The sequence below is a fragment of the Cnephaeus nilssonii genome (assembly GCF_951640355.1).
Source record: "Cnephaeus nilssonii genome assembly, chromosome: 21".
Taxonomy (NCBI): domain Eukaryota; kingdom Metazoa; phylum Chordata; class Mammalia; order Chiroptera; family Vespertilionidae; genus Cnephaeus; species Cnephaeus nilssonii.
The window spans coordinates 40,273,800-40,296,972 of record NC_137092.1 but is presented as its reverse complement, the minus strand read 5'-3'; the positions used below and the strand labels follow the sequence as shown (position 1 = coordinate 40,296,972).

At 57.0% G+C, this 23,173-nt stretch overlaps 1 protein-coding gene across 1 annotated transcript; it reads left to right on the top strand.

Moving 5' to 3' along the window:
• Positions 1-2,937: 2,937 nt before the first annotated feature.
• TBX19 (T-box transcription factor 19) lies at positions 2,938-22,726 on the top strand (the record flags this gene model as incomplete). The annotated part of the gene is made up of 8 exons (XM_079761706.1): positions 2,938-3,134; positions 10,544-10,808; positions 12,086-12,220; positions 13,499-13,560; positions 15,345-15,406; positions 16,807-16,995; positions 19,780-19,915; positions 22,441-22,726. 8 exons carry the CDS (start codon positions 2,938-2,940, stop codon positions 22,724-22,726), a joined length of 1,332 nt encoding a protein of 443 aa, XP_079617832.1.
• Between the last annotated feature and the right edge of the window lie 447 nt (positions 22,727-23,173).

Below are 23,173 nucleotides of genomic sequence, written 5' to 3'. Positions count from 1 at the left end.
GGTGTGGTCCCTGACTGTGCGGTCCCTGACGGTGCGGTCCCTGACTGTGTGGTCCCTGACTGTGCGGTCCCTGACGGTGCGGTCCCTGACTGTGTGGTCCCTGACTGTGCGGTCCCTGACTGTGCGGTCCCTGACGGTGTGGTCCCTGACGGTGCGGTCCCTGACTGTGTGGTCCCTGACTGTGCGGTCCCTGACTGTGCGGTCCCTGACGGTGCGGTCCCTGACGGTGCGGTCCCTGACGGTGTGGTCCCTGACTGTGCGGTCCCTGACTGTGCGGTCCCTGACGGTGCGGTCCCTGACTGTGCGGTCCCTGACGGTGCGGTCCCTGACTGTGCGGTCCCTGACGGTGTGGTCCCTGACTGTGCGGTCCCTGACGGTGCGGTCCCTGACGGTGAGGTCCCTGACGGTGCGGTCCCTGACTGTGCGGTCCCTGACTGTGCGGTCCCTGACTGTGCGGTCCCTGACGGTGCGGTCCCTGACTGTGTGGTCCCTGACGGTGCGGTCCCTGACGGTGCGGTCCCTGACGGTGCGGTCCCTGACTGTGTGGTCCCTGATGGTGTGGTTGAGGCACATAGATGATGTTGAACTGCCTATGAGCAAGGGCAGGCGTGACCAAGGTTGGCTTCCCCAGGTGATTGGGGCTGGCGGTACTTGGGGATGGGTCATTTCACTGAGGAATCAAGTGTCTTACCTAAGGACTGTGTCTTCTTTTTTTTGTTGTTAAATCTCACCCGAGGAAATATATATATTTTCAAAATTGATTTCAGAGAGGAAGGGAGAGGGAGAGAGAGATAGAAACAATGATGAGAGAGAATCATTGATTGGCTGCCTCCTGCATGCCCCCTACTGGGGATTGAGCCTGCAACCCAGGCATGTGCTCTTGACCAGAATTGAACCCGGGGCCCTTCAGTCTGCAGGCCGACGCTCTATGCACTGAGCCAAACTGTCCAGGGCTCACCCAAGGATATTTTTCCATTGATTTTTAGAGAGAGTGGGAAGGGGGGAGGGAGAGGAGAGAGAGAGAGACAGATGTGTGAGAGAGACAACGTGCCCTAACTAGAGCGGAGATCGAGCCTACAACCCAGGTACGTGTCCTTACTGCTCATTGAACCTGAGACCCTTGGGTGCTCGGATGGATGCTCTACCCACTGCACCACCAGCCAGGGCAGGACTGTGCCGTCATCCTCCGTGTTCAGTGTGGCCCTCACACCCACCCCATCAGTGACTCCTGACTCGGAGGACAAACCCTTCGGTAGGATTCTACTAAACCTCTCTCTTCTGAAAGGCAGGCTCTTAGGCAGCAGGGAGGGACCGCTGCCTGGCTGGTGGCTGGGGGTCTCCAAAGGGAACTGTTTCTGATATAAACTTTTAAGACATCGTCCCATGCCCTCCCACCCAGACGCACCCACACCCTCCCTTTCAGAGGAAAGCGATGGCCCAGGGCCTGAGATGCTCAGCCTTCCCCGCACACTGTGCTGCCTGTGGCTTCTCCCGGGAGCTCCGCGCTCTCTGAGCTGCTCCTTCGTGACCTTCCCCGGCCCCTCTAACCAGGGGCCCTCAGTGGCCGCCTCGCTCCTCACTGGCTCCTCCGCCTGCTCTCCTCCCCCTTCCCTGGTCGTCCAGCACGTGTTGGTCTCAGCGTCTCCTCTGCAGAGAGCCTCTCCCTCCAAGCCCTTCCAACCCCATCCTCCCACCCGCCTGGCGCCCACGTCCCCCACCGCCCCTGAGCCACAGCCTGAGCCTGTCTCCTCCTGGAGGCTTGTTGTCTGATTGTCTCCTTCTCTCTGGTTAAATCCGGGAAGGTGCAGCCACACCCGCTCCACCCGCCCCAGGAGGCCTGGGCACCTCGCAGGCACCGAATGCGCTTTGGGAACGGGCCTCGCCCTGACTTGATTTCTCTTTTGCTTTTGTTCGCCTTCTGTGTTGACCCCCGACTTTCTGCTGCGGCGAGAAGAGCCCACAGCCCCAGGATCCACGCGGGGCCGAGGAGGAGGCGCTGCCCAGCCCTGGGTCCCCAGTCTGCCCCCGGCGCGTGGCTGTCCAGGAGAAGGCGGCCGCAGAGCTTTCCGGCCCAACGCTGCTGCGCACCCTGAGTCTGCGCTGGTTCCCCTCGCCGCGGGCAGAGCACGCCCTAGGGAGACGCTGAGGGACTTTTCTCCCTCCGGCCACACTGGGATTAGGGCCACAGGCTTGGTCCCCAGGGGGAGGGACCAGGCTCGGAGCTCTGCGGGGGGAGGTGAGCAGAGTGTGGGTGTGTGTAGGTCCCGTCAGGAGCGAGGGGACCCTTCGGGGACGCCCTGGGAGAGAGGTCCTGTCCTGACCTGTGACCTGGGCGGTGGTCACGTTCCCTGGCGGCGCCTTCGGCCTCCGTACAGGCTCTGGGTCCGGGCCGGCGGTGGCCCGGGGGACGTAGGGGACGTGTCAGGAGAGCCTGTGTGGGCCTCGCGTTAGCCCGTCCCCCCGGGCCTCCTCCTATAGGGGCCACGTGCCACGGTTTATACACAAACACGATTGCCCAGTTTGGCAGTCGGGGCCTGGAACGGTTTTAATTAACGGGAAAATGGTCCTCCACCCACTGATTAGGCCTCTTCGGGTACAACACGATAAAAGCCGGATAATTTGGATGGAGTACTCTTCTTAAACGGTTCCTCTGTGCCAGCAGCCAATGGCAGGGAGGGCTCTCCCCCACCCGATCCAATGAGTGATTAAGAGAGGGCTTTTCTCCCCCCCCCTTTGCCTTCCCCCCCATAACTAAAGCTTAACAGGTTGGTGTATAATTTGGAGACTTGGAGGGTGTCATGCTCGGTAGGGGCTGAGGCGAGGGCCAGCGTCTTCTCTCTGCTCTGCACTGTCCTCACAGCGAGTGAGAGGAGGAGGTGGGAGCAGGCAGGTAGGGAGCATCTGAGCCCAACGCCTCCCTCTGAGGGGCCCGTGGCCATGAGTGAGCTGGGCGCGCAGAAGACCGGCGATGGCACCGTCTCCCGCCTGCTCAACGTGGTGGAGAGCGAGCTGCAGGCGGGGAGGGAGAAAGGCGACCCCACGGAGAAGCAGCTCCGCATCACGCTGGAGGACGCCCCTCTCTGGCAGAGGTTCAAGGAAGTCACTAACGAGATGATCGTGACCAAGAACGGCAGGTGACTTCTCCGGGGCCCTCGGGCGGCCGGGCTGGCGAGGGAGGTGAGGCCCCTGGAACACGGGGGAGGCGGTGCTGAGGTCTGATTAAACCCTGGAGAAGAGCAGCCGCCCACGCTTCTCCGGCCAACGGAGTGGATTTCTCTGGGATGGGCAGAGAGGTGTGTGTGTGGGTGGTGGTGGTGGGGGGCACCTGTCTTGCATGCATTTTCATGGAGAAATTACTCTGAAGGGGGGCAGGCCCAGGGGTTTGGGAAATAGGCTCACAGGTCAGCAAACGGTGGCAGTTTTGACTGACGGTGAGTGAGTCCTGGCGGAGACCTGCGTCCCAACTGTTCAGATAGGTGAGAGGCAACTTCAGTTAGAAGCGGGCGGTTTTGCTGAAGTGTACAAACTTCCCGGAGATTTCCGACTAGTTGAAATTGGGAGCAAAAGGGCAAATTCGATCATTGCCTATCACTACATCTGCTTCCTGGTGTGTGTGTGGGGTGCGTGTTTGGTTGAGTGTGTGTGTGTGTGTGTGTGTGTGTTTGATGTGAGCTGTTGGGGTCACCGGTAATGAAACTGGCAGGTACCTCCTGAGCGGGGAGATTTCATTTTTTCATTGCAACAAGTTGGGGATTAACGGAACCTGATCTCCGTTGGCATTTCTTGGATTCTATTAACCCTCGTCCTCTAAGGGGCTTGCGGGTAATTTTAGAAGCTTTCACTCAGTAGGAGAGAGAAGTATTTTGAAGATAGTTTTACTGCTCCCTGCCTGGGCAGACCGATTGGCTCCCGACACCCAGCCGTGCTCACTCACCGTGGGCTCACGCGGCCCCGGAGGACAGAGTCGGAGGCTGGCTGGCAGGTGGCTGGTGGTCGGCGCTGGTTGGCACTGGTTGGCGGGACCGGGACCGCTGCCCAGAGAGAAGCTCGGCTCCCGGGAGGGGTCGGCCAGGGCCGCCGCGCTTCCCGAGGCGTTTGTCCTGGGGCAGGTGCCTCCATTCCTGAGGTCTCGCTCCCCCATTTTTGAGTAAAGTGCCCAGAGGAGAGAGTGAACCATTTATTGCCCTGGGAGAACCGTGCAGCCGAGTGCTGGCCTGTGACGTTGACATTGGAGTGCTTCGTAGTCACAATGTGCCCGGCAATGCATGGCGGTTGCTGCTGCTGCCAGGATGTCAGACTTGTTTGATATTTATATTTTCCCTTTACTTCATATGTATGATGTATGATGTATGTATTTCTTTAATATCTGTAATTGTTCCTACTCTTTATAGGTAGCTGCTACACATTGTTTTTGGTAGAAAGAGATATAAAACATGTTTTTTTTGTTTGTTTAATCCTCACCTGAGAATATGTTTTGAGAGAGAAAGGAGAGAGAGAGAGAGAGAGAGAGAGAGAGAGAGAGAGAGAGAGAGACATCGATTGATTGCCTCCCTGACTGGGGATGAATCGAACCCACAACCCAGGTATGTGCCCTCACAGGGAATCGAACCCACAACCTTTTACCAGTAGTGTACAGGATGCCACTCCAACCACTGAGCCACCAGGCCAGGGCCGGATTTACCTTCTGTTCAAAGACGAGTGGTGGCACAATTGTAAACATCTGATGACATCCGATAAGAGGCAGGACTTTCTGGTCCTTATTCTTTGTACTTGCTGGTGTGGTTACACTAACACCCAGCCTCACACTAACTAGTTGGCTGTCAGCGGGTCATTTATAAACGTGAAACAAGTACAGCCACCAAGTGGGAATATATTTCATACCTTTCCGTCAGGAACAAACAACAGTCTGATGCCGTTATCAAGCTCAGGTTAATAATACGCCATGTTGGCATGCACTTTCTCTTGCCTTTATTACCCATAACGTTTCTTTCTCCAAATTTAAAATGTAAAATTCTTCACAAGGTTGAAGTCATCTAACATGAACTTTTCCTCATAGAAAAGTGCGATGATGGTCAGCTTGGTTTCTCGCTCTTTCCCTCCCCGTGAACTGAGTCTTTCCTGAGTGTCTCTTAGGGCTCTGACCCTCGGGGTGCAGCCTTCCCCCCCCGCCCCCCCCCCCCCCCCCCCGGGGACAGGCTGCTTCAGGCCCTGGTGAAGACGGGCGTCTCTGTGAGGCGGACTGGGGAGGAGTGGTTGGTCTGGAGCGACTCGGCCTCCGTCCCCGGTGGAAGGGTTAGCAACGCTTCCCTGTTCCTGCACAGACACGTCGTCCTTGTTTCGTCATCTCGTTTACTACCTTCTCCATCGCCCGCGTTTCTCCTAACCGCCTATCCAATGTCTGCCGTTTCCCCTTCTCCTGGGACGTAGCCCCTGCGTCTCCCCCAAACCTCCACTCCCTGTCCTCCACAGCAGCCCCTGAGCCCGAGGTGGGTGGTCGGTGGCCCTTCTCCGGGGAGAAGAATATTCCTGGGGTTTCCTCCCAACCCGAGCCCTTTTAGTCACATTACGTGCGCCCCGTAGGCAGTGGGCTTTCTGACTTTCCTAGGAGCCGCGGTGGGGGTCCTGCGCGCCTATGCAATGGGGCCTCGTGGTTCCGATTATGACAAGCAGCTTGGAGAGCGCCCGGCTCGCTGCTGGAAGGAGGGAAAGGCTCGCTTCCCGATGGGGAGCTGTTTCTGTGCATAAATCGGAGGCTCACCTCTGACACTGATGAGAAGCAGCAAAGAGAGAGGATTTTTCCCGAAAACCACTGAATTATCCCCAGGACCTGGGATCCTGCCACCCACATTCCTCCCTCCCTTTGTCCGTTTTAATACACCCTCTCCCTTTCCTTTGTTTCTTTCCTTCTTTTTTATTGAGAACTTTCAGTGATTCATCCTCAGTCTTTCAGAGAGAACAATTGCAGTTCCTCCCAGAGCCCCTTGAATCATCGCTGGCGGCTGCCCCCCACTGCCTCTGAGCCCCGTGAGCTGCAGCTTCTATTTTAGGGGCAGAGAAGGCTGCCTTCAGGCAGCAGAGGGAACAAGCGGAATCCCTGTCCCTCTCTGTTCATGACTGTGGCATCCTTGGGGAAAGTGCTCTTGGCCATGTACTTCCATCCGCTAAATCACTGTGACTTAATGCTGCTAAATTCGCCGTCAGCAGGCACATCCGTTTGCTGTCATAAAATAGGTGTGGGGTCCGAAGTTGAATTTGCCAGTGATGACGGCTGTCAGCCGTGGCTGATGGTCACGGTCCCAGTGAGCCGTGCAGAGCGGAGAATTCAGGGTGCGCACCCGGCAGGCAAATGGTCAGTGTCCTACCCACCCCCCTGCCCCCAGACATTCTTCTCCGAGTTTACAGCTGCGATTTATGAGGAGCATGTGTATTTGTGTAATCTGCCCTAACACTCACACACGCACACTCACACACACACACACACACACACACACGCGCGCGCGCGCGCACACTCATACACGCACACTCACATACACTCATACATGCACACTCTCTCATACACACACTCACACTCACACATATACTCACACACACTCATACACACACTCACACACACACGCTCACACACACACACACACTCTCACATACTCTCTCTCACACACACACTCTCACTCACACACACACTCACACACACACTCTCACACACACACTCACACACACACTCTTACACACACACACACACACACACACACACTCCCAGAGCTCTGATGACTGTTCCACGAGCATTCTAGTTCTGTGGGGAGATGGAGGAGGGTGTTGAGGAGGGCACCTCCTGAAGTTTGCCTTTACCACCTCTGCCGCCCCCCACCCACAGCATCTGCCTCGTCCTGCCCCTTTCTTCCGCAGACCCCACTCCCCACAGCCTCCTTCTGCCCTGCCGCCTCCACGCCCCCTGTTAGGGAAATGACGTGAAAACTAGCCTCACGGCAAAGCAACGGGGTTCAAGGGCAGCCCGGCCACCATGGTTCCTCACACGTGGTTTGCGGAGTCCTTATTCACCTGCCGCACTGCCTCCCACTCTCCCCGTCTCTCCCTCTCTCCCTTCTCCTGCCCCCTTTCTCCATCCTTCCCTCCCACCCCCCTCCTCTCTTAGTTGGGAGCGATCTACACATTTCCCAGCTCCCCCAGAACTCCTGGGCATCTCTGTGGTTACCAGCACCTTGGAAAGAAAAGGGGGCTGGGAGTCAACCTGATGAGCAGAGCAGTTCACCCCTGAGAATGAGCCCGGCCCTGGGCGCTGCCCACAGGTAAGCCCAGGATGCCTCCTGGCCCTGGTGAGGCCCGAGGAGCTGAACTTGGCTCCCAGGCAGGGGGCGCTCCGGACCCCTTACAGGACCTTTGGCAAATTGACTGACTTCTATTTACTCCTTCTTGGCTTAAGGGAGACTTAGAAAGACATAGCATCCCTTAGTTCATTTGTTTGTTGATGAAAAATAATTGCAAACTTGTTGGCAAATGAAGTACTAAAGAGAATAAGCCATTCCACACTTCCTGTGTGGCCTCTGAGTGCCAGGATGCTGGCCCCTCCTGTTCCTCCTGTAGCAGCTTTATTGAAGTCGTGCCCACACCACGCCATCACCTGCTTAAAGCGTACAAGTCAGGTTTTCGGTATATTCACAGAGTCATGCATGTGGTCCCATGAATAATTTTAGAACATTTTCATTATCCCCCAAAGAAATCCTGCATCCTTAGCCGTCACCCCTCACTGCCCTCCCCCGGGTCCTGGCAATCTCTACTTTCTATCCACCGGATAGATGTACCGGCTCTGGACACATCATGCTAATGGCATCATACACGCATGGCCCTCTGGCTGGCTCCTTTCACTGAGCTAACGTCCTCCAGGTTCATCCACGTTGTGGCATTTTTGTTGCCACCTGATACTCCACTGTGTACTTATACCCCCACATGCGTCAGCTGGTGGGCACGCGTGCTGTTGCTCTTTGTGAAAGAGGCCGCTGGGAACATTGTGTTTTTGTGCGGATGCGTGTTTTCCTCCCTCCTGCACGTGCTCCTGGGAGAGGACCTGTGGGCTCCTGTGGTAGTTCTGCATCTCACTGGTCAGGGAGCCGCCAGCCTGTTTTCCAAAGTGGCTGGACCGTTTCCACTCCCGCCTGCCGGGTCTGGGCGCTCGATTTCTCCGCGTCCTCCCCACACCGTCACCTCACTGTCCCTCCTGGAGCATGGGAGCCGGTGCCCCTGCCTTTCCCTGCTGGCCAGGGCGGCCGAGACCTTCCCACGGGGTCACGTTTCCTTAGAGCATCAGGAGAAGAAGCCGGCGCGGGTCCTTCCTGTCAGAGGCCGCGCTGCATTCCTTGGGGGACCTGGCGTGATGCAGCGGAGAGAGGAGAGGGCACGCGAGCCTGTTGGTGGCAGAGTGGAAACTGGGATTGTTCCTTCCGTTTCCCTGAGCCCCCCTGGCCTTCTGCCTCAGTAGCCCAGGCCCATTTGGACCTCAGGCCCGTGGGACTGCGAGTCCTTTGTGTGCAGGTGTGCTGCTGTCACCTGTTTCTGGCGTTCAGAGTCTCGTCATTTAGGTCTCAGCTGAATGTCGCCCCGAGCCCCTGGGATCCACGGAGAGCAATCCTTCCTCTCTAGCCCCTCCTGACCCCCCACGGGCGTCCCCCGTGGCCCTCTGACGGCTCAAGTTACCTCACACGGTGGACAGACACCTGTTTGCCTTTCGTGGCCTGACGGCTCCGCTCGGACTTGGCGGAGAACAGGACGCTGGTGAGAATTACACCAATTCCCCCCCCAGCAGTTCCGGCCCAGGGCAGGCGCTTCAGGCTGTTTGTTAAAGGAGGAAATGCACCTCCAATAAGGTATTCACACGTAGGAAAGCCTTTCGGGGGCTTCCTCTCCTTGGGCCTGCCCACGTTTACTTTCTAGAAGACTCGGAAGGGGAGAGAGAAAAGGTGTGAGTGTGGCGGGAGAGGCAGGGGCTGAGCCAAGGAAATGTCCAAGGAGCTCAGGGAGCCGCTGTAACAATTCCCATTCTGCCTGTCTCGGGGCGGGCACCGCTGCACACGCGATGGGCTCCGCAGACCCGCGCCGTGCCCGTCCCTGGCCGGCTGGGACCCCTTCTCCCAGCGGCAGGCCCATCCCACTTCCCTTTAGTTCTCCTCCCAGCTCTTGGAAGCACCAGTCCTCAGACAGACACCTCCACCCCCACCCCCACCCCACGCCCTGCATGTCTCCTTAGTTATCATCTTAAGCGCCAATTAGACCTCTGAGCGTTCATGTGTGTCCCTATGGCTCCCTGGGGGTTTGGAAAAGCAGGTGCTGATGGAGTGGGGCTGGAGTGAGGTCTGAGGGCCTGCATTCCTGTAAACTTCCAGCTACACGATGCGCTGGTTCATGGGCCAGCAGTGTCTATCTAGACCAGTGATGGCGAACCTATGACACGCGTGTCAGCACTAAATATTTAGTTTTTGGTTTATTAAATACAATTATATATAACAATTATACATTTATGTTATTTAAACTATAAATATCGCGAAATAATGTTTTTTCCTCAAAGGGACACACTACCCGAGTTATGCTCAGTTTTTTGGCGAAGTTTGACACACCAAGCTCAAAAGGTTGCCCATCACTGATCTAGACTCCGGATGGTTAGCTTCTCGATTTGGGGCTGCAGATTTTAAAAGCCGTATTGACGAATAAGACAGCCCCTGGGCAGTCAGGTGTGTGTGTGAGTGTGTGTGTGTGTGTGTGTGTGTGTGTGTGTGTGTGCCTGGAAACAGAGGACAGAGTGGAGCAACTTTGAATGTTTGGTGAAGGAAAAGTAAGCCAGAGGGAGTCAGAAGCCAGGCGGTGAGGCGGCTGTGCAGGTGCCCGTGAGAGCAAACGTGCTGCGTGTCCTCGCGGGTGCGGGAGGCCTCGAGCCAGATCCGCGTGTCTCCAGCACATCCCTTGGGCGCAGACGCCCTCAAGGTGCTCACGCAAGGATGGCTGTGCTGCCTGCTGAGTTCAGAGTGGGCACACGCATGCTCCCTTCTCAGAGGTCTGTGCAGCACGTGGGCGGAGTGGGGGCTCTGAGGCGTCCTGCAGGAAAGGAAGTGGCCTCGCTCACTTTTCCGTGGAACACGCTTCCGCTAGCGGGGCTCTCACTGTAGTCACGCTTGCATTCTTGAGACTGGGAAGGGCTGCGGGGCGTGAGTGTAAAGTGCCCTGTGTGCGGGCGAAGACGTGGACTGCTCTCTGCGTGAACGTGCACCTGACCATGCGCCGTGGGCTGCAGGGTCCCCTGTCAGAGGCCCAGCTGGGTGGGTTTCAGACTTGCTGTGGAGCCCACGGGTTAGAGTGACCCCGATACAGAGTGCATCTGTGGAAAGGGCTCCGTGGGGGCGGGCCTGCTGCTCGGCTCCTCTTTGTCCCCCGGCCTTCTCTGCACCCCAAGGCACTCAGAGCGGACAGACGGCTGGACAGGCGGCGGTGTCCCTAACACTCACACATCCCTGCTGCGGCTCCGTTTCTGCTTTTCTTCCAGACGGATGTTCCCTGTTCTAAAGATCAGTGTCACGGGGCTGGACCCCAATGCCATGTACTCCCTCCTGCTGGACTTTGTCCCCACCGACAGTCACCGCTGGAAGTACGTCAACGGGGAGTGGGTGCCGGCGGGCAAGCCCGAGGTCTCCAGCCACAGCTGCGTGTACATCCACCCGGACTCGCCCAACTTCGGGGCGCACTGGATGAAGGCACCCATCTCCTTCAGCAAGGTCAAGCTCACCAACAAGCTCAGCGGAGGCGGCCAGGTAGGAGCGCCGGTGGCCTGGCCACCCGCCGCCCCGCGAACCAATCAAGAAGAAACAAGGGTACATTTAGTCAATTAGAGGGGTCCTCACCGGCCTCTTCTCCCACAGAAGCCAATTACTCCCCCCCCACCCCACCCCCCAGCCCCAATGTAAACAGGAATAAACAGCTCTTAATTGGTGCTTTCGGTTTTTAATGGACTTCCTGATGTGAAGAGAGCGCTTACTTAATCACGGCCTCGCAGGGAACGCCCGGGAGGGAGAGGCTGGGCGCGGGTTTTGTTATTCGCTCTCCCCTTTTTATTTTGGTGAGAGTGGCGTGTTGGCAGTGGACGAATGCCTTAATCGAAAGCGGCTCCTAATGAAATAATGGCTCCCTCCTCTTGGGCATTAGGATAATTGTCAATAGAATATGGATTCAGCTTTGGGTTTGCAGGAAAAAACCCAAAGAAACCTCCAGGCAGGAAGGTCTTCAGGGCGAGGGGACAAGACGTGGGGCGTCTGCCTCCTTTGTTTTCTCTGGTGGGAGTGGAATACCAGAGCTCCGCGTAGGGCTGTTCACTTTATGAAATGTAGGATTTGGGGGGCATCAGAGGAGAGGTTTGTTACGCTCATATTTCGAGTGGCCAGCCTCTTAGCCTGCAGTCTCTGCGCCTCCCCCATCGCTCCGGCTCAGCCCCGGGACGCAGGAGGTCATGTTTCAGCCGGGGGGTGGGGGGGGGGAAGCCCCCCACGTCTTGGCAGTTTTCAGAGGCTCCAGGTCTTATTAAAACAGGAAATGGGGAAGTGAACCGTCACGGCCTCCCACATTGCAGCGCCTCCCAGCGGGGGCGTGGGGTGGGTGTTCCGTGACGGGCAGGTGCCGGCATCCCTACTCCTCAGGCAGCTCCTGTGGATGCAGCCACATCTGGGCACGGAATACTGGGTCCTCCCACGAAGGAAACCAGCACGGTGAGGGGTCACAATCCACATCACTGCGCTGGAAATAGGGAGAGAAAAAGAAGGAAGTCAGGATTTGGGCAGAAAATGGAATAATCTTTAGAACAGCTCCCTGGGGACCCACCCCAGCCTCCTGTAAGCTCCGACGTTATGGTCCCTGGCAGCTTCTGGGAGAACCCGCTTCTTGCTCAGAGAGGCGCGGTGCGTCTCAGGGGGCCGGGGATGCCCAGTGCGTGGCCTTAAGGGGGTGGTGCCGAGCTCGGGGCGAACCCCGGGACCGCCGGTCCGTTACCCGTGAGAGCCCGGGCTCTGCATGGCTCGCCCTCTTCTTGCACCGACAGATAATGCTGAACTCCCTGCACAAGTACGAGCCCCAGGTGCACATAGTGCGTGTGGGAGGAGCCCATCGGATGGTCATGAACTGCTCCTTCCCCGAAACCCAGTTCATCGCTGTGACCGCCTACCAGAACGAGGAGGTGAGGGCGTGTGCGTGTGCGTGTGTGTGTGTGTGTGTGTGTCACCCGGAGGGCGTGGTGGGATGGGGAGGGCGTGCTTCATTGCCATCACCCAGCTGGGGTGACAGGTAGGTTTTTCAGGGTTCAGACACTTGGCGGAGGCGGGGTTAAGCAGTGGGGTGGCTGCTTGCTGCTCCCTCTCGCCCGTTCCTGTCCGGCTGCCAGTGGGCGGGCCGTGCGTGCGGAGCGAGGAACCAGCACGGACCAGGGCTGTCCCAGGGCCGTGCCTGCAGGGAGCTGGGTGTCTGCAGAAAGGATGGACGGCGGGAGGGAGGACACATGTTTGCCTGTTAGCTTTCATGTGCACGGCGCACTGTGCTCTTCGTTCACTGTGCGGGCTTTTAAAAAGCCACCGCGTACCCCTTGAGCCCGAAGCAGGAGGAAGACGGGGCGTGCACACGTGACTTCGCAGCCACCTCCCCTTCTCCTGGGCATCCGCCTCCTGCGCCAGGAAGAGCCGCGCGTCTTGGGCCTTTGCTGACGCACGTGTTCTTGTCAATATCCGTTCATTCAGCAGCTTCTTGTTGAGTGTTACTCCCTGCTGGGTGCTTTACGTGCTGGGAAAACTGCAGTGAATCAAACACGTGTCTGTGCCCTCAGCACATACATCCCAGTAGGGAGAGAGGAGGACCAGATATACGTATATCACATGGGTACCGTATGTCTGATACGCGGTGTATATATGTCAGGGACCCGAAGGAAAATGAAGCAGGCCAAGGCCTGGGGGGTAGGGGGGGGATCGGGTGACCGTGGGTACGAGTGAGAGCTTGTATGCTGTGCTAACCGACCCCGGGGGTGGGCGACGGCTGAAGAATTAGGGCGGTGAAGCCGACTCCTCTTGGCGAGGCCGGACGCACGGCCTTGCTTCCCACTTGGTTCCCAGGCTGGAACCTAACTGACTCGCGGGAGGTGTCCAGGAACGGGTGAAAAGATGGACGAGTAAGTCCGGGAAAGGGTGCGGGCTCAGCACACGAGGCCTGCTCGTTCCCCGTGCTTTGGCCTGTCTTTGCTCACGTTCACGGCACCTGTCGTTTCGCCACGGGCCACGATAAAACGCTCTTTGCCAGAGACAGTGCGATCGATAGTGGCTTTGTGCAGAAGCCAGCAGAGAAACGTGGAGGAGGGAGAAGAAGAGACGGGGGTGGGTCTGGTGTTACAGAAATTCCCAGGTGAAGGGAAAGGGTCTATCTGCTCTGCCTGTCCTGCTTTCGCTAACACTTCTTATCTCTGTGAACGTAGATAACAGCTCTCAAAATCAAGTACAACCCCTTTGCCAAAGCCTTCCTGGATGCCAAGGAAAGGTGAGTAGAGACATTTCAGTAAAACCTGGTGCATTGATTGCTGCAAAGGTGGGGTTAATGCTTCTCCAGAAAGAGCTAGGCGAGTAGCACTGGCTTTACCTTTTTTAAAAATATGTTTCTCTTTATTTCAGAGAGAGAGAGAGGGAGAGAAACATCAATGGTGAGAGAGAATCATTGATCGGCTGCCTCCTGTACGCCCCACCTCGGGGGATCGAGCCTGCAACCTGGGCATGTGCTCTGACTGGGAATCGAACCGTGACTTCCTGGTTCATGGTCGACACTCAACCACTGAGCAACACTGGCTGGGCTGCACTAACTTTATCTTTAATAGAAATGTTTTTAATACTCAATTTAATATTTAACAAAATCAATAAAACTCAACAAACTTATAATTATCTGTCCCTTATAATAAAAGTCTGGGAGAACCTCTAACTCAGTGGTCAGCAAACTCATTAGTCAACAGAGCCAAATATCAACAGTACGACGATTGAAATTTCTTTTGAGAGCCAAATTTTTTAAACTTAAACTTCTTCTAACGCCACTTCTTCAAAATAGACTCGCCCAGGCCGTGGTATTTTGTGGAAGAGCCACACTCAAGGGGCCAAAGAGCCGCATGTGGCTCGCGAGCCGCAGTTTGCCAACCACTGCTCTAACTGGCAATACTTTGTCACCTGCTTTTCTACAGATTCCTGACGCTAGCACAACCACATTTAAAAAATAATTAAGTGGCTTAGAATTATATAGTTCACCCTGCCCTCCCCAAGTATCCCTGGTTTCAGTAAGTTGGATTTTTCCAAAAACGACATTTAGCCTAGGGAAGGTGAGTCACTCATCTGAGCAACTCGTGCAGGTGAGCGGGCCACACCGTTCAGGTCTGAGAGAAGGCAGACTTCCGGGTGTAAGTGGTACTTCTACCACGCTGGGCCGGGGACTTCAATCCCGGTCTCTTTCCTTCCGTTCTAGGAAAAACATGAAAAAGTAATGGTAGACTTGTCATAGACTTCCTTCAGCGAGGCCCAGAGCACTGACATGATTCCGTTGGAAGTGGTCAGATTTCACTGCCTGAGTTCCAAGTCTTTTCTGATGCCTCCTACAGCTGTCTGTTTCCTTCTCATCGTAAAGGCTCTGGGTCAATGGACAGCTGTTTATAATGACGCCACAGGGCCTGTCTGTCGATATTTGACTTAATTTTGAGGATGTAGAAGACATACTTTCAACCTGTTCAGATAAGCAAGGGCCTAAAGAAAATCTGCCTTGTGAGACGACAGACCCTGGATTCAAAACGCTGGTAGCGTGGTACAATCAGAGAGTCCAGGACGAGGAGTGAGCATCCTGCCTTGCGGCTGAGCTTCGCCATGTCCCACTCTGATCTGGCCTACTTCCCTTTACTCCCTGAGACCCCCCTTTTGCACCGTATGTCCCTCACGGGATCGGGGTGGGTCTAGCTCGGCACAGGTGAGGTTGTGCCTTGAAGTCCCCACATATCTTAGCTGTTGTTAGGGCTTGGATTTTGTCAGTTGGGACCATGGCCAGAAGTCAACAGGATCAAACTAGGTAGAGAGAGCTATAAACATGGTGAATTGGAGCAACCCGTAAAGTTGTGATTCAAAGAGCAGTGGCTCAGGTGGATGCAGCGCCTGGAGGGCGGGGAGTGGGAGAGACAGCAGCTTCGGGGAAAGGGGGTTCAATTTTCAAGAATGGCGGTGCTCCCCGAGATTCGGGGCGACTTGGCGCTGACGTGAGTGGCCGGCTGGACAGCCATGGTGCCTTCGTTCCTCTTGCAGGAGCCACCTGAAAGATATCCCGGACGCCATCTCCGAGAGCCAGCACGTGGCCTGTCCCCACCGTGAGTTGGGTGAACTCGGCGTGGGAGGCGCCTGGGGCGACACCAGGAGCCAACGCCACCACAGCAGACTCTCCACTGTCTGACCGCTGGCCTGTCCCAAACCTCCCGTCAACACCCAGCGGGTCATTTCTTCCACTCAAGACAAGTCTGTGCCCTGGCGAGAGCTCCCAGAGAGACAGAGACAGAGACGGAGACGGAGACGGAGACGGAGACAGAGACAGAGAGACAGAGATGGAGATGGAGATGGAGACAGAGACAGAGATGGAGACAGAGACGGAGATGGAGACGGAGACAGAGAGACAGAGATGGAGATGAAGATGGTGACGGAGAGAGAGACAGAGAGAGACAGAGAGGCAGAGAGACAGAGACAGAGATGGAGATAGATACAGAGTCATAGATAGAGACAAAGAGTGGCGACAGAGACATTGTTAGTATATAGAAATGCAACTGATTTTTTTGTGTTGATTTTATGTCCTGTAAGTTTGCGGAATTTGTTTATTAATTCTAACATTTGTATTTATGTGTGTGTGTGTGTGTGTGTGTGTGTGTGTGTGTGTAATCTTTTGGGTTTTCTCCATATAAGATCATGACATCTGTGAACAGAGATAACTTTATTTGTTCCTTTCCAATTTTGGTGCCTTTTCTTTCTTTTTTCTTTATTTTTTAATTTTGATTTTTTTGCCTAATTGTTCGGGGTGGGACCTCCAGTATCACGCTGAACAGAAGTGGCAAGAATGGGTGTCTGTCTCCCTGCCCTCAGAGGAAACGCTCTCGCCTCCGGACTGAGCTTGTTGTGAGCTGTGGGCTGTCAGATGTGGCCTTCATTATGTTGAGGCAATTTCCTTTTACCCCTAGTTTGCTGAGTGTTATTTTAATCATGAAAGCATGCAGATGCATTTTTTGCATCAATTGAGGTGATTATTCACAAACACATTTCTATGAAATACTCTGCAGCCTTCCACAATATTCTGCAAGATTCTAGCTGCCCAGGCATGCTAGTGGCTCCCCGTCTTTTCGCTTTTCGGATCCTCTTCGTGAGGGTGGGGGGCAATAGAGAGGCCTTCACCCCTTCTGTGCAGCCACAACAAACAGTCCTGGTGGCTGCAGCTGACACCTCCTTCTTAGACTGACTTTTAACGTCACTCGGTGACGTCAGAGCAACTTAAGCTTTGAGTTTCCGTTAGCGTATGCATTCCAATAGCCTCTTATGTCGCTATGATTCCGGTGCCGCAAACCTGGCTAGGACCTGCCATCCGTCTCCAGAGAAGCCAACGGGCTGTGACATGGAGGGGGCAGGGGTGGGCTCTGTCCCACGGCGGACGTTCAGTGTCGTCCACACAGAAACGGTGGCTGGGAACCTGACTAGCGGTGTCAATGTGTCTTCCTCTCATCTGTCCTAGTGGGCGGCTGGATCTTTTCCAACCCGGATGGAGTGTGCTCGGCCGGGAACGCCAATTTCCAGTATGCGCCTCCTCTGCCTCTGTCTGCCCCTCACACCCACCACGGCTGTGAGCGCTACGCCGGCCTCCGCGGCCACCGGCCGGCCCCCTACCCGTCCGCGTACGTGCACAGGACCCATTCCCCCTCAGGTGTGTGGCTCTGCTCTCTAACCCCCAGGCACCTGGGTGGGGTGGGGGTGGGGGTGGAGGAGAGAGATGGATAAACCATGAAAAGAGGTGTCTGAGAATGAAGGAACCCCTTTCATGGAACACAGGTAAGATCACTGTATGTTGTCATTTTAATGTTTTCTTTTATATACTAACTAGTGGCCCGGTACATGATATTCATGCACATTATAAGGGGATTAATTAGAGGAAATAATTCAATATTGCTATTTTCCTTTTCTCTATAATGGAAGTGTCAGAGATGAAAGAAAATTAGTAAAATGTATATGAAAACCTTCCTCCTGTCAGAGTCTGGGGCTCACCACGGAACCCAGAGTCAAGTCCCCGCCCACCCACATGCACCTCAAAATCGCGTGAGACCCAGACCCGGCTGCCTCCCCCCATTGGGCTAGATCCAGACCCAGCCAGTCCCACCCTTGTCAAGCCCTGCCAGGCAGGGGGCGTAGCCTCAGGTCCCCTGGCCCGGCACCAGGACTGGGGCATGGCCTGAGGTCCCCCAGCCCAGACGGGGTGGGGGGGGGGGCGGGCGTGCCTTGAGGTCCTCCGTCTAGCCCCGCCAGGAGGGGGACACAGCCTAAGATCCCCTGTCAAGCCCCGCTGGGTGGGGGGTTCAGCCTGAGGTCCCCTGGCCTGGTGCTGGGGCGGGGGAGCAGCCTGAGGTCCCCTAGCCCAGCACCAGGACGGGAAATGCACCTTGAAGTCCCCTGTCAAGCCCTGCCGGGTGGGGGATGTGGCCTGAGGTCCCCTGTCAAGCCCCATGGGGGCGGGGGAGGGCGTAGCCTCAGGTCCCTGCTGATTGCTCGTTAAGGCTCCTTATGGGAACTTGGCCTCAGCTGTGGGTGCAGCCATCTTTGTGACGGAGTGATGGTCAATTAGCATATTCCCTCTTTATTAGATAGGATAGTTGGTTTTAGATAGGACGTTGCTAGCGTTTTGTAATTTTCATAAGACACCGAGTCTCCTGGTTTGTGATGGGTGTGATGGCGCGGGGCATGGTGCCCGGAGCCATTCCAGGCTTCGCCTCAGAAAGCCAGGTTGGAGGTGTGTCTGACAGCAGCTCATTGCCCTCCCGGGCTTTTCTGCAGGCACAGGGCTCAGTCCTGGGAGCTCGGGCCCGTCCTGAGGCGCTGCCCGGAAGGTCTCGGGGAGCGGCCGCTCTGCACCCAGGCTTGCGTAGGATGAGTTGAAGGCACACAGAGCCAACCTTGAGAATTTTTGGTCTGATTATTTTTTACGCTGACGCGGATGTGTGCTTTTACCCTCCCTGACTGCTGCCCGGCCTGTCCTGGCCTGTGTCAACCCCTTGCCTGGCTGTGTTTATGAAGGAGGGGGCACTGAAACCAAGGATGGATTTCTCGTTCAGTTATTTATGCAAAAATATTTATCAGGGGCCAATGGGATGCCAGGTTCTGCCCACGAACAAATCAGACCCTCACGGAGCTTCCATTCTCAGATGGGGAGATCGACATGAAATAAGACAAGCGAGTCAAGTCCGTGGCTGGGAGGTGGAGGCGGTGTTAGGCCTGCAGTGCCAGGGACTCGGGAGCCCTGTGTCTGCAGAGGGCTTTCCTGGTCGCCAGCACCTGTCCCTGTGCCCCTGCCTGCGTCCTGGCCACCTCGACAGCTGCTGCAGGAGGGAGAGCGGAGCTGAATGTCTGACGCTGAGCCGTGTTCTCACGGCTTCCTGGTTCTTTCCGTGGTCGGCACACAAAACACGCCCTCAGAGCGTGTCCCCAGGCCTCTTCCAGGCGATGGAAGGTGATCGGGGTGTAGTGTCTCCCCTGGAGGGGCTCAGGGTGCATGAATCCACATGTCACTCTTCGCGCGACATAGTGGCAGCACTAAGGTGGTCCTGGGCCTGTGCACCCCCCGGAACCTCTTAGAAGGTGGGCTCGCAGGCTCTCCCTCTGAAAGAGGCTGCATTTTAACAGGGTCCCCAGGTGACTCCGATGCACAGGAGAGTTTGAGAGGCCCAGGTGCTGAGGGGAAAAGGGCAGAGCTGCCCAGAGGGGTTGACGCTGGAGATGTGGAGGCTGCGTGGAAAACGAGGGGCGGGTGGGTGGGGTGAAGGACGGATGACATGGGACACAAGCAGAGGTGAAGGGCGCTCCAGATGACAGCGTGGTGTGAGCTAAGACCCAGAAGGGCGAGGGCCGGTGTCTGGGGAATGGAAGAGGAGCAGGGTAGAGGGATGGGAGGTAGAAGATGCAGAGCGGAGTCCGAAGAAGTTGTAAGTGCCAATCAGATGAGGAGTGGCTTGGCCAGGTGGATACATGGGAAACTTCTTCTCTCTCCTCTTTTCCCCTCCTTCCTCTCTTCCTCTTTCCCTCCCTCCTCTCTCGTGTATTTACACTATTTGCGCAGGTGGAGATTCAAAGACATAGACGACACTGTTTCTGAGAGGGTTAAGTCCGCCGGAGGCTGCTGAGAGGGTTCTGGACCTCAGGCAGCTCAGCTGAGGCCCTGGGGGCCCTGAGGCTCGGCCTGAGGGTGATGACACCCTAAAGTGTGAGGGGCGTCTCAGCGGGCGGAGACTCACCCTCAGCCTCGCCTGAAGGCGGAGATGAGTGTGTGGCGTGTGGCTGACATTAGAAATCCCAGCCTCCCCCCTCCTCTCTGTTTCCCTCAGAAATGCTAACAGCTGCTGGCACCTGTAGGCGAGCCATGGCTGTGGTGGCCCCAGGATGAGGGCATTGGTCACCACTTTGTAGGTCTGCACGCTCCCTCACTGTTGTTATTTCTCCAAAGTGAACTTGCTAGAAAGCTCTGGCAACAACCTGCAAGTTTTCTCTGGAGCTGACAGCTGGACTTCCATCTCCTCCACGCCCCACGCCAGCATCCTGTCCGTCCCGCACACCAGCGGCCCCATCAACCCTGGGCCCAGGTAAGACAACGCCAGCAGCTGCTCCCTGACTCGGGGACCCCCTTGCATTCTCTCCGAGGGGGCCTGGTCTAAGCCATTGTCCCGACTTCTCAGCCACGGGGCAGTGGGGGTCGGTAACAGGCAGACCTGTGAATTGTGGTCGCAGGTAGGCAATGAACAGAGGGGAGTCGAAGGGGAAAGTGAATGCACACTGAGAATGCGAGGCTTGATCGTCCACATTCTTATAAGCCGCGTCCTCACGGGGCCAGGAACGGGTGCCTGGCCCACAGCGCAGGTGAGGGGCCGAGGGCAGGGCAGGACCCAGCGTGGCGCTCACAGACACCCAGTTAGTTCTGACTTCTGGAAATCGGCGTGGGCGGTGAAGGCAAGGCGCCTGGAGTGGGAAGGACGTGGGCTTGAGTCCCAGCGCCCGCTCTGTTGTCTCTGTGACCTTGGGCAGCTTTCTTAGCCTCACTGAGCTTCGCTGTCCTGCCTGTAACAACGTGAGCTACTCTGTAGAGTCAGAGCGAGATCAAGTAGAAAATGCATTGAAATGCTTCGGAAGCAGTAGGTTCTGTCTCCGTGCCAGCGGCTATGCTCCACAGAGGCGTGCAGGGTGCGGAGAAGGTCCACAAAGGGGTTCAAAGGACCAGATGGGGCTGGGGAGGTCAGAGGGCCGTGACTTTGCAGGTCGAGCACAGGCTGGAACACAGGGCCTCGGTCTACAGCAGCGCCTCTCACGCCCCACGCGCCAGGCTCGCCTGGGACGCTGCCACAGTGCACCGAGGGCGAGGCCTGCGTGTGCCACCGGCTTCCAGGTGTGGCCAGTGTTGCTGCCAATTGTGATCTTGGTGTTGCTGTGGCCACAGGGTCTCGTGTCATGCTGTCCCGTGCAGCCGCCACCTGTTGCCGGCGGCTCCTGACCCTTGACACGGGGCTCACCCCTGTTGAGATGCGCAGCAGGGGTCGGCACACACGGAAGTTAGAAGACAGAGGACGAAGCAAAGAACAGAAAACTCAATGATGTTTTACACCCAATGCCAGAATAGGAAATAATACTTTAAATAGTCTCAGTTACATAAAATACTATTAGCAATAAGATCTTGTTTTTCCTTCTTAAAAGAGTGGCCACGAGGAAACGTGCCTGGACTCGTGGCTCACGTTCTAGTTCAAGCAGGTGGTGCCTGACTGAGGGTCTCAGGGAAACGCCCTGACCTGGGCCGAGGCAGGAGGTGAGAGAATGTCCTTGAAGACGTTAAGCCATCCCGGCCACGTCTCTGTGAGGTACTGTGGGCGTCAGGGACAGGGCTCAGAGGTGTCCACGGCTGGCCTGGCGTTTCTGTTTCACTGACCGAGGAGAACCAAAGCCGAGCAGCATGAAAAGCTCCGAAGGCCACACAGCGAGTCCTGGGCTTCCCTGCGCAGGAGCCACCAGGAAGGCTGCTGTTGCAGGAGAAACCGGGCGGAATCCGGCAAGCTGAGCCGGGAGAAAGTCCGGGCCTGGGCTGCAGGTTGTGTGGCCCAGCGGCCAGGGAAGTAGGGCCGAGCGCGCCGTGGCTGCTGCCTCTGCTTCCCTCGGTGTGGGTTTAGCCCCTTCCGCCTCCATAAAGATGGTGGGGAGGAAAGGCCGCGTCAGAGCCGCACTGGGTCAGGCGCCCATAGCCAGGCAGCGCTTCAACAGGATGCAGCCTCCACGTCCCAACGCTGGCTGCGGCGCGGGGCACCGGGGTCGTGCTGTCATGCTGCCGGGCCCCATCACTGCCACTCCACCGGGTTCTATGTTAGGGTGACGATCAGCTGGAATGCTTTGGAAAGTCCTGACCCCCAGCATAGGCCAGACTAGGCAAACCAGGGTCTGGGGGTGGGGGTGGGGCCCAGGTGGCAGTGTTTACAGACCTCGCTGGGTGACTCAGTGCAGCCAGGTGAGAGAAGCAGCTCTGTGCCAGGGCACAGCTGGCCCCCGGCCAGGAGGGGAAGACTCATTGGAACAGCTGCCATCTCCTGGGAGCCCTGCGCCAGGCGTCACGTCCGCATCTGACGGAATCCTCCAGCAGTATCGGAAAGGTCTGCATCATTATCCCCCAGTCCTGAAGACGGGGGCTCAGAGATATGAAATAATTTGGCCAAGGTCACAAGCTACCGGTGGTCGAGGTGGCCTTCTGGGCCAGGCTTTCTGACCCCAGCGTGTCCTGGTGTCCGCACCACATCGCCCCTCCTGGCCAAGGAGACGGCTTGCTTCCTGCCCTTCGCACGGGCTGCGCCAGGGAGGCCCAGGACAGGAACTGCTGTGTTGGAGAGGGAACAGCTTGTTCGTGGCAGGGCCAGCCTCCAAATCCAGGTCTCAGCACACCTAGTCCTGTCCCTCCCCGCTCCCCTCGCCGCTCCCCTCGGCTTCTCTGCAGAGTCAGGGCCAGCGTGTCCGCGCCGCAGTGAAGCCACAGCGAGGGCCCCGTCCAGCCCCTCGGCCTCTCGATATCAGATGTGCTTGTCGGGCGATCGTTTCTGGAATGCCATCACGCATCCCGCCTCTCATTCTCTCTCCGCAGCCCCTACCCGTGCCTGTGGACCATCAGCAACGGTGGCGGGGGCCCCGCCGGGCCGGGCCCCGACGTGCATGCCGCGTCTCCGGGAGCGTTTCTCCTGGGCAGCCCCGCTGTGACTTCGCCCCTCTCCACCCAGGCGCCCACTTCGGCGGCGGTGGAGGTTCTGGGGGAGCCCTCGCTGACCAGCATCGCCGTGTCCACCTGGACAGCGGTGGCCTCGCATCCGTTTGCGGGCTGGGGTGGCTCGGGTGGCGGTGGGCGCCATTCTCCCTCCTCGCTGGACAGCTAGGCAGGGTCCGAGGGCAGGGGTCCACAGAGAACCTTCCATGTGCCCAGCACCTAGAAACCCCGATTCCAGGGAGTGAGGCTCAGGGGGTGGGTTCCTCCAGAAGCCGACTGGCAGATTGTTCAGCGAGGGTGATGCTAATGATGTACCACTTCCTGTTTGCGTTCTCCTGTTCTCGCAGCGGATCTCTGCTATGCTCCGGCAACAGCAGTTCGTTGGGTACCCTCCTGTGCCTCGCCCCTACTCCCACATGATTGTAGAAGGCTACCCTTCTTCTGCGGGGCGGGTGCGCAGCTGTTAGTGAGCTCCACGTGTGCCTGCCCGAGGCCACCGCTTTGTGTCTGTGTGCAGCCCCGGAGGGCGTGTGGCCACAGGGCTTCTACTCTGAGAGCAAGAGGCTGTGACTCAGGGTGAAGTGAGCAAAGGTAGAGCTAATCATGCAACACAGCA